General features: G+C 37.3%; 1 protein-coding gene across 7 annotated transcripts in view; it reads left to right on the forward strand.

Moving 5' to 3' along the window:
- The window catches only part of PIK3C2G (phosphatidylinositol-4-phosphate 3-kinase catalytic subunit type 2 gamma), a 364,032-nt gene that overhangs the window by 102,853 nt on the left and 243,741 nt on the right, over positions 1 to 17,438 (forward strand). For 6 of the 7 annotated variants that reach the window (XM_082849612.1, XM_082849613.1, XM_082849617.1 and 3 more), the window contains 3 exons: positions 4,635 to 4,833; positions 10,604 to 10,726; positions 17,119 to 17,250. In XM_082849612.1, coding sequence (XP_082705738.1) covers positions 4,635 to 4,833; positions 10,604 to 10,726; positions 17,119 to 17,250 — 454 coding nt within the window. Of the gene's footprint in view, positions 1 to 4,634; positions 4,834 to 10,603; positions 10,727 to 17,118; positions 17,251 to 17,438 lie in introns of those variants that run through there. The other variant, XM_082849616.1, reaches the window with a different exon arrangement.

Consider the following 17,438-nt stretch of genomic DNA (forward strand, 5'->3'; position numbering starts at 1 on the left):
CCCCCACTTCATATCATAGAGGAAAATGGGACAGCAAAGGATATGGGACAAAAAAATCTGTGCTAATGCAAAAATCTAGGCATTCATAAAACTCCAGAACACCACAGAATAAGGGGAGAGATAGACACCCCCTAACAATGTTTCTAACACAGTGCAAGTGAAAGTGCAGAGTGAACAAGCTGGAGGTGTGACTATATGAAACTGGCCCTTTCTTCCTTTCTATTAGGAATGCTGGAATAAAATCCCCTCATCCCATGTTCCTCAGGGGTTGGGATATGAGATCTCACAAAACTGCACAGAAATGTTCCCAGGGACTTATATTCTATGCTAAGTCATCACAGGGAAGGAATTAATTCTATGGATTAAAAATTCCCATCCACAGCTCTCATAAGCTTTTGATAAATCAGAATTCTCATTCTGCAAGATAAATATATTTTTTTCTAATATTTTATTATGTAGAAGCGCCTTACAGCAGTTTATGGAGCAGAAAGAAAGAGTTTGCTGAAATGACAGCAAAATGAAATGAACATTTGCCAGCATCTACATGCAATTGCTTTCTATTCGGGTAGTCTGAAATAAAATTCTAGAACACTCTTTACACAAAATGTTGATCCAACAATAAGCCACTATTATTGATGATTCTTATACTTAATATTCTTATTGATTAACCTCAATATACCTTGAAGCTGACAGGTTTGATCATATCTGTGCTCTACACCAGTGGTGAACAAATCTGGCATGCTGCCTGTTCGTGTGAACAAAGTTTTTTTTGGAACATGAAAAAAAAAAACAGATTTTAATGCAGACCATGTCTGCAAGGAAAGTACAGCCTTCATCGGACACAAGAAGCATTGGACATAGGATGTGACAAACAGTAACGCTATAGAGACCATTTTCCTTTCAAATGTACACTAGAATAAAGTCATGTACTCTTACCACTTCATTTCCAAAAAAACCAAAACAGATTCTAATTAATGCATTTTAATTGCCTATATATTGTCATTGTTTCTTTATTTCCTGATAACTATAACTCTTTTCTCATTGCAAAATCAGGTGTGATAAGTATTATTTCTCCATATTTCACCACCAAGCCCAGTACTTTGAGTCCTTAATACATTTCTGATGATATCTGAAATGCATTTTTCACCCAGAGTACCGGAAGTAAAGCATAATGCATAAGCACACATCCCTACACTACCTCAAAGACGCAAATTATAACCTAAAATTGTATTTCAGCACAAAAAGTAAAGAGTAGAGTTTGAGTAATTATCCAAATAATTAAGATTCTCCAAAATGTGTGCTGGAGCTTGAATTAATGAGATCTCTCACTCAAGTTTATGATTTGTGTATTCATTTGCACAAGATTGGGAATTATTAACGAGAGGTTGGTGCTTCCTGCTTCAGAGTACCAACAGCACAATCTGGGGACCAGAGAAACAAGATGTTTCTATAAATTTATAATTCTCTGCCTCCTGTTGTTCAGGAGAATCCCTGTTGGTTGGCCTCCAGAGTTTGAGGAGGCCTCTTTAAAGACTATTTTTATGCTGCTTTACTCTTCTGTTTCATTAATTGCTACTGCTGATTTCTCAGAGAATTTTAATTACAGCTCTTTCACTCTGCTTGTCACCTCAGGCTGTTTCAACAAAGGACACAATTTTAGAAATACAGCAAATAAGGAAAATTTGGCCATCTCATGAATTTTGTACAAATTTATAATAACTGTGTTGAACAACAACAACATGTTTAATTAGGGGCAGAGCTACTGAGGGACAGGATGTGGGAAGAACCTCCATGCTGAAGCTGGCCTCTTTCCTGAGTATCCAAACGCCTGGGCACTGGAACACTGCAGACTGTCAGAGAAAACATAAAGCTCTTCCTGCTATTTTCTTTTCAAACCAACTAGGAACCAAAAAGCAATTTATGCTTGTAAACTACTTACGAGAAAGTGCACGTGTTTGAAAAAACAGCAGTACTGTGTGATTTGACACTGAACATGACTACGCCAAATCTGTGACCTGTTCCGTTCCTAATCTTAATGGACATTTCTGTTTCTATAACTTAAAATATGAAAACCTTTAAATATGGTACAGTGAATAAACACATGTGAATTAAAAAAAAACAGATCTTAGGAACATAAGTTTTAAGGATGTGCTTACTTGTTCTCTCAACGTCTCCTCAGCTTCTCAGGGTTCGGCCACCTCGCTCTCCTGGGCTGTGGCCCCGGGGGGACTCGGAGCTGCACGTGGCCCAGCCTCCCGCGGGGTTGGGAGCAGGGCTGGGCGGTGGAGCCCCGCCCCGGGCCTGGCGTCGAGGGCCCCACCTGGGAGAGGTGAGCACCACTAGCCTTGCTCAACCTGTGGAAGAAGATTCTGCAATCTGGAGAAGAAGAACTGGTGTTCAGGCTGGACCACTACGAAGCCAAGGCCACGCGGCACATCTTCCTCATCAGACACTCCCAGTACCACGCGAACGCCTCCCTGGAAAGAACCGCCCTTTGACCCCCCGAGTCGTGAACCGGAAGTACTAACTGGCCTGGGACTCACCAAGCTCGGAGTTGAAGTTTAATAAAATCGTCCGTCCGTCTGTGACCAGCGCTATAGAAACCTCCAACAGCATCAGCTAACACCTGCCAGGCGTCTGGAAATTCAGCACAGCCCTGCTGGGGGGAAGGCGGCCTGTTGAAGCCGACCCGCCCGGGTCTCGCGGGAAACGGAGGCTGTGCGGAATCACGAGACTGAGCTCGGATGCAGGCCGACTTCTGGAGCTGCATCCATGGGCGGACGGCGAGCATCTTCAGCCGCTGCCCCTTGAGCGGGCGCGGCCGTTCCCTCCACGGGCGGGCCCCGCGCATCCCTCCGCCTCGGCCGCATCACCCACCCGGCGGTCCCGCCCGAAGGCCGAGGAGCTGTCCGGACGCTCGGGGATACGGCCTTCAGGCCTCCGGACCGAAGGCGGACCCTCTGAGGGCCGCCTCGAGGAGCCGCTCTCCTCCTCAGCCCTGCGCCCAGCTACCTGCGTGGGAGCCGGCGATGACACGGTTTCTCCCCTCTGACTTCCCCGCATGGGCTGTACTGCCGTTTCGTTTCATTTCTCCAGGACAAGGCGTCGGAAAAGTAGAAATATCTAAAATTCGGCATATCAGTGCATATTTCTGGCCCAGGATGGAAAAGGCAACGTTCAGGTCGTATCTTTGGCAGGGTTTTCTGCGTCACTCTCATCTAACAAGACGCACCTGTGGGGTTTAAGGAGGCCCTTTTGGGGGGATTGGACGAGGCCTGATGTATCAAGGGGTCTTGGTCATGACCACAGGAGCCTTGCGACCCCTGACCCTCGAGACTTCGTCAGCAAAGACAGGCACGGGTGACTCAGGAGCAAGAGGGCGCCAGAGCTTCCATTCGTGACACTTCACTTTATACATTCACCTAAGACCCTTTGTCACTTAAATATGTGTCAAAGATTTTCCTCTTCTAGGTTAAAAAAATTTTTTTAACATAATTTTTATATTTGAGATTATTCATTTAACTTCTAAAACATTATAGTTGAATATTAAAAATAATTTCAAGTCGTGAGCATTATTATGATTATCGGCCTTCACTCATCCACTACTGCATACAAAATACCAGCAGTGAGTGTTATTCACTGGCCCCATTAAGAGTCTGACAGTGAATCCTACCCAGGATGACGTTCGTCATCCTCATAACCTTCTCCATTGTCATGGCGCCATCTTTCCTGCTTTGGATCAGAGTCCACCAGTTCTGCCTGGTCCATTTCATCAGCCTCTTCTGCTTCCTTCCCCTCAGAGAGGAGTTTTTCCAGCAAAGCGTCTATTGGGAGAAAGAACACCATTCTCAGAAAAATTTACCTTAAATTCGATGATTAAGGGACACTTTTCATGTGCTCTACAGTAAATTGGCATGCCTTCATTTAGCAGACGCTTGGAAACTCCTGGCCTCTGTACTTAAACAATTTTATTCATTTTTTTTTTTCCTTCATGACAAGTCACTTCTGGGAATAATCAATAGACTCCCTTTAAATAACTAATGGTAAAACTCAAGTAAAGCTTTGATTTTGAAGAAATGTAGTAAATATCATAAATCTTTCACTTTAAACTTATTTCAGATCCCAGCCATGTACTAATACCATTCTCTTTTTATAGCAGCACAATGTATATGATTAGTGTTCAGTTAATGGCAAACATCATAGCATAATCAAACTTATTATGATTAATTCTTTAGATGGAGTTTGTTTAAAGTACTTATAAGCCATGTAGATAACATGTACCTTGTCTGAAAATTAATTCTGAACAATAATAATCTAAAACAAAAATATTGCAAATTACAGTTGATCAGAATGCCAAATTAATAACCCAAAACTCTGATTTGTGATTAAAGGTTGTGCTTCCCAAATTTCTGCAACTAAAGATATGAAAGCTTATTAACTATCTATACTACTAGCAGCTAACCCAGGCTGCATACAGAGGCACAGATGGCTAATTGGCTTCAGTTGGTAGAGGGTCATTTAAAATAAATTTTCTTTAAATTTTGTTATAAAAATTTCCAAAGCTGTAACAGATGGTTTTATGATAAATATTGCCCTTCACAGATGACCTGACTTCTATCCCTTTCCCCACCTAGGTTTGATAGAAAGAGTGACAACTGAACTATCTACCTCCGTCTACCACCTAATTGATATCTATTGCAGCAGCTTTTATGCAGATGTCCAGCCTCTAAACGCACCTGTGCATAGTGTTTCCTGCGTAAATCTGGGGCTCCATTCCCACCTTAGCTTCACAGTGTATGCAGCCCACAATATTCCAGAGACCTGGGTGCACAGGTAAGTAATGATGAGGTTTTTGCAAAAGGGTTAATTAATTTTGTGTAGCTTCTAATTGAGTATAATTTGCCTTGTTCTTATTTGCAGGAGCAAACATTTTATTTTGAAATTTAATCAGCATGGATTTATCCATATTCTTAAAATCATTTACAACTTTATTTCCAGTGCACATTCCTTTTCCCTCAAGTCTTCTCCCATTCTCCATATTAAAAATAACTGTATGTTGTCCATGTATCATTATGGAAACAGAAAATGCTCATCCTACTTAGTGATTGCCCTAAATTTTTCATTTTTTATGTTTGAGTTTAAATGACTAATGCCAATTAACACAGAGCAAGATAGCACACACACATACAGGGTGATGGGGAGTATTTAAAAATAGAAAAAAAGTCACTTTGATCCCTATCAAGTTGTGAGCAGTAAATATTTTGTGAGATTAGTACATTGATAAAGTGGGAATTAGCCAAGAGTTATTTGAGTTACAATAGAAATTAACCACATTTATGCATGGAACATTGCCAGATTTTAGGTTGACTCTGTTATATAGTATTTTCTTGAATAACATAATTAGAGTAATATTATAATAATTTTTTAAAATTCCTTATGGATTAAATCTATAAGAAAATACTGATTAAATCAATTAAAGTTGATAAGAGAATAGTAATTTTCTAATGGATTTATTGTACCCACTGCATTTAGCATCTCAAAGAAAGGCTAAAAGAAACAATTTTAGAAAAAAGAGAAATAATTTTTATCTTGGAGTGTATTTTTGCAAATAACAACTGTACGAATATTTATAGAGTTAATTATAAAGGAAATTTTACCTTCATATGTAAAAAACAAAAACTCTATCATCTCTCTGTCTCACATATGCGTTTCTTTAAAACCCATGGGAAAATTGTCTTATGCTTTTTCTTAATTTTATGAAGAATTTTAAGAGGCTGATGTATAATCTAACAAATTGCCACTCTAATGAATGTTCTCATAATTTTTAAATCATTACTATATGCTTATTATTTTAATTCACATGGAAACACTATGTAGCCAGATAAATACAGATAAAGCTATATGCATAGAGCATGTATTCAGTATTTATATATGGTGGGAAATTTAGTTCTGTTTATTTTTTCTATTGTTTTTCTATTCTCTGTTTTTTTTATTTCACATAATCTTTATTATTTTCTTTCTTTTAGCTTTGGGCTGAGTTTGTTCTTCTTTTTCTAGTTCTTTGAGTGTAAATTTAGATTATTGTGATCTTTTTTTTTTAATTTTTAATTCTTTTTAAATTTTTTTTTAAATTTTATTCTTTTTAAAAATTTTTTATTGAAGTATAGTTGATTTACAATGGTTTGTTAGTTTCTGCTCTACAGCAAAGTGAATGAATTATACATATACATATATCCACTCTTTTTTAGATATTTTCCCATGTAGGTCATTACAGAGTATTGACAAGAGTTCCCTGTGCTATACAGTAGGTCCTTATTAGTTATCTATTTTATATATAGTAGTGTGTATATGCCAATCTCAATCTCCCAACTTATCCCTCCCCCGCCAAGCTTTCCCCCCTGGTAACCATAAGTTTGTTTTCTACATCTGTGACTCTATTTCTGTTTTGTAAATAAGTTCATTTGTACCATTTTTTTAGATTCCACATATAAGCGATATCATATATTTGTCTTTCTCTGTCTGACTTACTTCACTCAGTATGATATCTCTAAATCCATCCATGTTGCTGCTAATGGCATTATTTCGTTCTTTTTTATGGCTGAGTAATATTCATTGTATATATGTACCACATCTTCTTTATCCATTCATCTGTCAATGGACATTTAGGTTGCTTCCATGTCCTGGCTATTGTAAATAGTGCTGCAGTGAACATTGGGGTGCATGTATCTTTTCAAATTATGGTTTTGTCTGGATATATGCCCAGGAGTGGGATTGCAGGATAATATGGTAGCTCTATTTTTAATTTTTTAAGGAACTTCCATACTGTTCTCCATAGCGGCTGTGCCAATTTACATTCCCAACAATATTCCCTTTTCTCCACACCCTCTCCAGCACTTATTGTTTATAGATTTTTTGGTGATGGCCATTCTGATTGGTGTGAGGTGATACCTCATTGTAGTTTTGATTTGATCTTTCTTCTTTTAATGTAGGCATTTATTGCTTTAAACTTCTTTTTTTAGTACTGCTTTTGCTATATCTCCTAAGTTTTGGTATGGTGTGTGTTCATTTTCATGTCTCAAGATATTTTCTAATTTCCTTTTTGATTTCTGTTTGACCCATTAGTTGTTCAGAAGTATTCATTTACTTATTCATCTCACTTATGTGGAATCTAAAAAACAAAACAAAACAAAATGAAAACAGACTCTCAGAGAACAAGTGGTTGCCAGAAGGGAGGGGTGGGGATGGGGGTGAAATAGGTGAGGGGGTTAAGTGGCATAAGCCTCCAATTATATAATAAATAAGTCACTGAGATATAATATACAGCATAAGGAATATGATCAATAACATTGTAATAACTTTTTTTACCCATACAGATGGTTACTCAACTTATCATGGTCATCATTTCATAATGTATGCAAGTATCAGATCATTATATATTACACCTGTAACTAACATAATATTGTACAACTATATTTCAATAAAATAAAAAAGAGAAATTAAAAGGTGTTAATTCCCATTAATTTGAGAATTTTCCAATTTTATTTCTGCTACTGATTTCTACTTTTATTTTATTTGTTCAGAAAATATACTTGGCATGATTTCAATTTTCTCACATTTGTTAAGACTTGTTTTGTGACCTATTTTGTGGTCCATGTGCACTTGAGAAGAATGTGTATTGCCCTAAGCTTGGGTGGACTGTTGTATAAATATTTGTTAGGTTCATTTGGGCTATAGTATTATTCAAGCCCTCTGTTTCTTTATTGGGCTTCTGTCTGTTTGTTCTATTCATTATAACCAATATTGAGATCTTCTGTTATTATTGTGTTGTTGTCTATTTCTCCTTTTCATTCTGTCAATGTTTGCTTAATATATTTGCTTCAATTTGGGGTGCATGTATATTTACAACTGTTGTATCCTCTTGATGAGTTGACCCCTTTATCATTATATAATGTCCTTGTCAGTTGTGACAGTTTTAACTTAAAGTCTATTTTGTCTTATATAAGTATGGCCACTGCTGCTCTCTTTTGATTACCATTTACATAGAATATCTTTTTCTGTCCTTTCACTTTCAGGGATGTCCTTAAATCTAAAGTACATCTCTTGTAGACAGCGTATGGTTGTATCTTGTTTTCTAATTCATTCAGTTATGCTGTGTCTTCTGATTATAGAATTTAATGTATATTTAATGTAATTAATGATAGGGAAGGACTTTCTATTTTCATTTTTTCATTGTTTTCTATCTTGTAGCATTTTTGTCCCTCTTTTCCTCTCTTGCCATTTCCCTTTGTGTTCTTTTGAGTTTTTGTAACGGCATACTTCAATTCCTTTCTTATTTTCTTTTGTTTATCTTCTATAGGTAGGTGTTTTCTTTGTGGTGACGATGGGCCTCACATAAAACATCTTATATTTAAAACACTGTTTTAAGCTGATAACAACTTCAATCAGATACAAAAACTCTACTCTTTTCTTCTCCCCTCACCACACTTTATGTTACTGATATCACAAATGGCATCTTCTTATATTTTATATATTTTTATTATTAAAGTTTTTCCATACTTTGTCCATTATAGTCTATCCAGAGTTAAAACTTGTTCATGTACCACCATTACAGTCTTACAGTATTCTGTATTTGTCTGTATATTTTTCTTTACCAGTAAGCTTTTATACTTTCATATGCTTTCGTGTTGCTGTCTAGCATCTTTTCATTTCAACTTGAAGGACTCCCTTTAGCATTTCATGTAAGTCAGGTCTAGTGCTGATGAACTCCCTCAGCTTTTTACCTGAGGAAGTATTTATTTTTCCTTCATTTTTGAAGGACTGCTTTGCCAGATATAATTATATTTTTTTCTTTCAGAACTTTGAATATATCATTTCCACTCCATCTGGCCTTTAAGGTTTCTGCTGAGAAATCTGCTGAAAGACTGATGAGATCTCTTTTATGTGGCAGATCACTTTTCTCTTGCTGCTTTCAAAATTCTCTCTCTGTCTTTGACTTTTGATGTTTGATTTTAATGCATTTTAGTGTGGTCTTCTTTGGGCTCATCCTAGTTTGGTCTGTTGGGCTTCTTGAAACTGAGTGTCTATTTCCTTACTGACAATTTACAAGTTTTCAGCCATTACTTCTTCATATCAGCTTTCCGCCTTTCAGTTGTTTCCTCCTGGGACTCATATAATGTGTATATTTGTCCTGTGTGTCCCATAAGTCCCTTAGACTTTCTTCACTCTTCTTCATTTTTTTTCTTTTTGTTTCCCTAACTGAATAATTTCAAATACCTATCTTTGAGCTCACTGATTTTTTTCTTCTGCTTAATCAAGTCTGCCCTTGAACCTCTCTACTGATTTTTTTTCAATTCAGTTATTGTATTCTTCAGCTCTAAAATTTCTGTGTGGTTCTTTTTAATACGTTTATCTCTTTCTTGATGTTCTCATTTTGTTATATATAAAATTCTTTGTCAGGTGGTTCATATACTTCCATTTCTTTAAGATTCGTTTCTGGAGATTTATTTTGTTCCTTTGCTTGGGCCATGTTTTCCTCTTTCTTCGTATACCTTGTTTTACTTTGTATTGGGATTTGAGCATTTGAAAAAAACAGCTACCTCTCCTGGTCTTTATGGAGTGGTTTCATATAGGGGAAGAATGTTACCAATCAGTCCAGCTAGAGATATGCGGGGCCTTTCAAATATTTTCTGTAGATGCATATTCCCTGGGCTTCTGTGATGCACACTACACTTTCCCTGCTCCCCTCTCTTCCTGCCAATGCAGAGACCATCAAGCTGCATCAACCTCTTCTGTTGCCCCACATATCCTCTGGAGTGGCAGCAAGCCTCCCAGCTCTTCTTTGTTCTCCTAAATCCATGGTCCCCAGGCATTTAGAGTATATCATACCCTGTCAGCATTCTGAGACAGAAACCAGTCCCTCAGGCAGCACCCCCCAAAAAAGCTGCAACATTGGAATCACAATCCAAATCTTTCCCAAGGGAGAAGCTGGGAGTTGGGGGTTTTCTCCTATTCATTTTGCACTGAGCTGGGGGGAAGTGGTGAGTGAGTTTGTGCTAGTTCAAACCATTGCCTTTGTTCTCAGAGTCCTCCAAACTGGCACCCATTCCTATTCTGCATTTAGATTCAGCAAGAGAGAAACCAGTCCCTTGGATAGACCCCTAAAAAGTCTGAATGTTAGGCACATGTTCTAGTCTTCTCTTTCCCAGCCAAGGGAGAAGCTGGGAGCTGGGAGTTTCCTCTTGATCCCACTCTGCTGTGAGGAGGAGCTCTGCAAAATGAGTGCCATGAATTTTCCTGCTGATTTTTATGTGGCCGGTTTTGCACTTGCCTGTGGTGCAAGAGCCTTTTAACATGTTTCTGGATTTCTCGCAAAGGAAATTGAATTGGTGTCTCCAGGGGGGAAGGAGGGTCTAGGGCTTCTTATTCTGCAATCTTGCTGAAGTCACCAAACATAAATTCTTAGTAATTTTTAAAGTACACTCTATACAAGCAAATAGCACTTTATCATTTCATTTGACTTTTAACTATAAAAATAATTGACCCATATAGAAAACTGGTTCCTTTATAGCGTTCAGCTTATTGAATCAATGTTGTTTCTTTTTAGGTATAAAGCATTTTCTTTTTCCTGTTGGCTTACATATGCTGGAAAGAAACTGTGCCAAGTGAGAAACCGCAGAAATATTCCAGTCAAAAAATTGTTTTTTTTCTTGGTCAACTGGAATGAAACGTAAGTTTAATCTTTATTCTGGCAGGATCATTTGTCTAATAAAGATCAGGGGTTTTTTCACCCTTTTCTTAAGTGAAGGGTATGATTTTTTAAAAATATTGTCAGTTGATTTGATTCAGTGATGTGATAAATATGCTAGGTATAATAGATAACTGATTTCAATTCAGCAGATTAAAGGTCCATTTAAAAATCTAGATAAGTGTCCAATCTACGTGTGTTGAACTGCTCAAAGAGGGAAATTGGGAAAGGGAGAATTATTAATCATTCACAGACTGTGGATAAAAGGAATACCCTCTACCTGGGGTTAGAGGGAGGTAGATTCCAGATATAACAAAGAAGAAAGAAATCACCTAATAACATATGTAGTCTCCATTTTTCCCCAAAAGCCAGTTATAAATTTGTTTAAACAATCAAGTTTTTGAACAGTAATTATCTATGCATTGTGTAAACTGTCACCTAATTTGGGGTAAGCAACTCCCACTTCATAATTTTATAGAGATTTATTAAATGAAGAAGGAAGAGTACCTTCTTGACACTATCCATGCCTTCCTCTTCTTCTCTGCCTCCCACCTCAAGCCTTTGCTTTACTCAGAATCTCAGGGGGCTCCTAGGCTCCATCTATGGTTTTTATATGGTTACCATTGCTTTTCCTTGCTATTCCCATGACACTGCTCTGCTGTCCTTTCTCTGGAGTCTCCACTGATCCGCTGAGAACCAATTTTCTTCCCACCACAAGTAGAAGCAAACTCCCCAGCCTACTATCCATCAGCCATTTCAGAAGATCAGGCTTTCTTAGGAGATAATTTGACTCCCAATATTGTACTGTCCTATTGATATATATGAGCCAAAACTTCTGGGACTCTGAAGATGGTGTTAGAATAGTACCATCTATCCCACTCTTAGTGTTACCACAATCAATGGAGACTGAGTCCTGAGGCATAACATGTGTTCCTCAATTCTTACGTACTCCAAAGCAAATCCTCCTTCTTCTAGGTCTGTGACAACCTTTATCTCTTCTTGAAAACCTGACCTTCAATTACAAAATCCCCTTCCATTGCACAGAATCATTTCTGCTTGTAAAATTCTTTAGTGGCTCCCCAATTCCTATAAGGTAAAATACAAGTAATTTAGCATAGCACACAAGGCCCTCTGTGGTTTGGTCCCTGCCTATCTCTGCACTTTCATCTCTGGAGTTAGCCCCACTGTCTGCCCATGCACCCAGCCAGCCACTCTCTGCGTCTGATCTACTTACCCTATGAACTGAGAAATCATGCCTCTGCTAGGGGTCATCCATCTGTCAGAAGGACAGTGTCTTCACTGCCTACTTTGGGAACTCCTAATTATCTTCCAGAACACTCCTCCACCTTCTCTATAAACCCTTTCCTGTATCATTCTGTAAAAATTGGCCACCTTTTCTTTTTTCGTTTGGTCTGAACCTCAAAGTACTGTCTTATGGTCGCTTACTGAATGTGTTTGTTTACATTTCTGTTTGCTTCTGCTAAAGGATACAAAGATTTTTGTTTTCAAATTTTAAAATTTTATCCCTAGCAGATAAAGCAGCACCAGACAGAGTAAGAGTCCAGGAAGTGTAGCTTGGAAAGTGAATGAATTTTGTATAATAAGTGATTCCTCAAAAATGCGTTAACCAGCCCAATTACTAGAATTATTCTTCTGACTTAATTAAAACATTCCTGGTTGTTTCAAAAAGTCAGATTCATTTTCAACTGACAGATATGTGCTATTATTTAAACAATTCAAGGGGAAAATCTAATTCTAAAGTCAAAGAAAAAAATCTCAAAATAAATGGAAAATCATTAGTGTTGTTGGAATAACTTCATTGGTATACTTTTCTTCTCTTCCTTCAAGAGTGCATGAGTGTTTCTCTTCCATCCTCCCTATCCCATCCTTCTAGGTGGTCACAAAGCACCGAGCTGATCTCCAAGAGGGAGGAGATATGGGGACATATGTATATGTATAGCTGATTGACTTTGTTATAAAGCAGAAACTGACACACCATTGTAAAGCAATTATACTCCAATAAAGATGTTAAAAAAATAAAAAATAAAATATAAGTAAAAAATTTTAAAAATAAATTAAAAAAAGAGAGTGCATGATTGTTATTTTTCCTGTGAGAGTTTCTCACAGGAACAGGATACTGTCGTCTCCATTTTACAGATCAGAATATTAATGTTTATGAAGCTTAATTAACTTGCCCCAGGTCCCACAACCAGTAAGTGACAGAACTAGTGCTCAGACCCACTCTGACTCCAAAGCTGAGGTTTTTACTGTGATTTTCATACTGTTTCTTACAACATATAAAATCTTGGGCTGAGTATTTATATTCTACAAATAGTTCTCACATCTTAAATTAAAAAAAACCAAAACTCTACTTCTTTTTTTCAACAGCAGCCATGACATTTTTCCCCTCTACTTTGCAGCAAAACCCTTCCGAGGAGTCGTCTGTATTCACGTTCTTCCATTTTTTTCCTCTGCTCTCATGCATTCTCCAATCAGGCTTTCATCGTCTCTGCTCCACTGAAATTGACCATTAGAGTCACTCATGACCTGCAAAGCTAAATCTGATATTTGTTTCTCAGTCTTCATCTTACATGATCTGGTAGGAGCTGGCTCCCACATTCTTTAAGCTTTTCTCCTCCCTCACTGGGCATTCCTTCTCCATATTCTTTTCTTCTCCCAGACTGATCATAGTCTTAACCCTAAAGCCTCTTCTGTTGTATCTATCTTTACTCCTTAGTTTTCTCTTATAGTCACATAGCTTTATATGCCATCTGTATGCCAACAACTCCCAAATTTATTTCGCCAACACAGGCATCAGTCACAAACTTCACACGTACTCACTCAACATGTCTAAAACTAAACTCTTGATCTTACACTCCAAACTTGTTCCACCCATGGATGGCCACTCTGGATGATCATTTCCAGTATCGGTTGTTCAGGTCAGATCCTTAGCCTAAATTTCCTTCTCTCAGAACACGATGTCCAGGAATCCTACTGTCTCTCTCCTCAAAATATTTCCAGAACATTACTTCTCATCACTTTCACTGGTCTAGGCCACCATCATATCTACCCTGTATTCCTACAGTAGCCTTGAAATAGTCACCCTACTTCTCTTGCACCTTTAGAATCCTTCTCACATAGCAGTTAAAGTAACCTCTTTTAAAATGTAAGTCAGGCCACATCATTCTTCTGTTTTATAATCCTACAATGGCTCCCTTTTTCACTCAGATAAAAGTCAAAGTCCTTACAATGGTCTGTTATTTTATATTAGTGTTAATAAGGGAGTTCTATACAATGTGACTTTTTAAATCTTCCATTTTCACTATCAAAAACTTATTCTGATTTTAGAAAAGCTGTCTCATATAGAAGAAAAGAATGTTTAAGAAAAATTTTAGTGCTTACTCATTTTTAAACAGCAGAGTAAGGCAAACATATGGTTAAAACTTGAGGTCTGTGCCAACAGCTTGGATATAAAGAAGCAATCTGACTTCACTTATTGAATTGTCTCTTAAAGTATTTTTCTTCCTTGTTTTGTGTAAAAGTTCATTCCTTTGATTTTTCAACAGCCATGTAGAAGTTAATAAAAAAAGATTTCTCAGTGACTCTGAGATTATTCTGGCTTCAAAAATCCATATCTATTCAAGAAATGAATAAATAACTATTTGTAAAGCATATATTCTTACCCTAGAAGAATTTATCTTTATTAATAAAAATGACAGAATGGAGATTGGAAGTAACTATCCACTGTAACTTATCGAATTTTTTGTCATTCTTGATATGAAAAGCTCACTAATAAGTGAAGTTATACATGAAGAAGCCAGACTCAATGGAAAAAAGAACTTTCCAGATTATGTGAGAAATAAAGTGAAATTATAGCTTCCATCCTACCACAGCAATATGAAAACTGAATAGCAAGTCAATTACAGGTAAAAGAGAGAATATTCAAGAAATTACTGTGCATTCCACAGAATCATCAACATTTTATGTTGAGTTTCAGAGCTTCTTTTAAGCTGAGAAATATGTTCACATTACATTGAATGAATATTATGACCATGAAGGAATATGAAAGAAAAGAGACTTTTAGCTTTAGATGTCTAAGTGTGTAATAATTTAACTTTCAATAGTCTAAATTTCACTAATCTTGTAAAATAATTTTTTTTACTCTAGTCGTTATTTCCCTTCCTTACTTTTAACTAGAATTATATTTTATCTGTCTACAATGGCTAATATAAGTTTTTACATTGTTGATAGAATACTGAATATAAGGCTGATATACAACCTGCCATTTGCCACATACTGTGTTATGTAATATTCGTTCCATTTATGGATAAGGAAAACAAGGCTTAGGAAGGTTAAATTCATCACTCAAAGAAGAACATCTGTTTAGTCATGGGGCCAATATTTGAATGCACATATATGCAAATCCAAGCCTCTGATTCATCTTCTCCACTCATAGCTTACATATTGACATCTCTGAGTTATTATTAACTCAATGACATCATGCCCTAAACCGCACATATATCCCCTACCCCATGCTCCTCTGTGTTTTCTATCTGTTAAAGGTAATCTACTACAACATAATCTGGAAGCCTGGAATTCATCTTTAATTCTTCATTGTCCTATTCCACTAATATGCTGTTAGTCAAATATTAGTTATCCATTCAAACTCTAAAATAGCCCTTCTGTCTTTCCTCTTGTTAGATGTCTTACTGCCACCTGGGTCTGGACCTCTCTATCTCAGAGAACAGCATGTTGAGGGGAGAGATGTGTACTTCCTCAAAATCAGTTATGATCACTGGGCTGAATTAACTCCTCCTCATTCCTAAGGCTGAATGCTGCCTAGCCACACACAAAAGGAGGTCACCAAACTCTTATTTTACACACTGAGTAAGGACTGCTGCCCATATCCAGATTAGACAGCCAACTTCTTGTGTGAGAAGACACTCGATACTACCTGAGGCCTCACCTGGGCCAACCTCAGTAAGCACTTTCCAACTGGATAATAGACTTTGGTCACAATCAGTCCTCTAATAATCACCCACTGCTAAAACAAGTTGACTTCAAAGTTCAACTGGGAATTACAAGGCCAGTGGATTCTGTTCATACTCCTCACACCTAACGGCATGAGATATCATCCAATACAAATTGCCCATTTGCTCTTCCAGTCACTTTCCTTTTACTTCTTCCCATTCCTTGGTGAATCAGTTCCCATTAATCTTCCCCTACATGCTAATGTCTGTTCCAGTTTTCCCATTTCTTCATAGCATTCTCATCTTCTAGTGAACATATTCCCCCCATCTCAACTTTTTGAAAAATGTCTTCTTGTCTCATAAATAGACCTCTCCTAAGCCCCATACTTCTCTTGAGGCTCTTGTATCCTTCTTCCTGTCCATGATTAGGGACCTCAGATCACACTCTCAACTTTCTGTCAAAAGCCCTTTCTTCTTAGATACTTCTACCACCCAGGTGTACCCCTCCCAATCTTACAGTATCATTTATAACCTTCTAGGCAGTCTCATATATATTGGTGGATTCAATGCCCAAATTCAAGGTTTTTTCCACTATTAACAATCTTGTGTTTATCCTTAGCCACTTTTTTTGTCCATATCTACAATCCATCCAGGGTCTGAGTTTGATTCACCTTGACATATCCAGGAATTGTATTGTCTGTTACATCTCAGCAATCAGCCCCCAAATTCCTGGAATCTCATTATCACCCAGAATAGTCCACATTTAAAATTATAAACAACTCTCTATGCTTTTAGCTCTCTCATTTAAACATTTCCTTTTGCCATTAGGAAAAATCTCAGATCCCTTTGCCTAGCATACAGAGTTCTTAAACATCCTAGCAACCACCTGTCTTTCTAATTGCATCCTCCATAACTTTACAGATCACCTTGACTACATTCTGTGTTCTAGCCACAATGAGCTGCTCACCACTCCTCAGCTACATGCATATATGCCCTTGTCTATGCACTTTTCTTTTCTTGGAATATTCTTTTCCAAATCTCCATCTGATTGTAACCAACTTACTCTTTAAGACCCATTATGAGTTATTTCCTGCCGTCCCCCCATTCCCTAAGACAATGTTAACCATTCTTTTATTATGTAATTGTAATTGCTCAAGTTATTGTAATTTTTAAAAATAAACTTATATATCAAAATTATAGCAATCCCCATAGAGTAATCAATCTCATTACTCTATGTACTTCTGCTATATTTCTACTTTTACAAGATACAACACAAAATTTAAGAGGATGCCTCGATTCAAATAGTTAAAATATTTTTGTCATATAACATTATATTACAAGGAAATATTTATGAAAACATGGTTGCAAATGGGTAGATAACCTACTTCTTTCTTTTATTTTAAGAATCAATTTTCCTCTTGAAATAAAGTCACTTCCAAGGGAATCCATGCTCACTATAAAACTGTTTGGGATTACCTGTGCAACGAACAATGCGGATTTATTGGCCTGGACTTGTCTTCCGCTGTTTCCAAAACAGTAAGTATATCATTTGTGATTAATAAAACTTCCATCTCAATAAAAACCTCCTTGGAACTGTATAGTGAGCTGTATTTGGCATAATGAGGAAATCAAGGAGACTTTTTTTTTTTTTTTTTTTTTTTTTGTGCGGTATGTGGGTCTCTCACTGTTGTGGCCTCTCCCGTTGCGGAGCACAGGCTCTGGAT

This window comes from Leucopleurus acutus (genome assembly GCF_964270905.1).
Source record: "Leucopleurus acutus genome assembly, chromosome: 11".
Classification (NCBI taxonomy): Eukaryota; Metazoa; Chordata; class Mammalia; order Artiodactyla; family Delphinidae; genus Leucopleurus; species Leucopleurus acutus.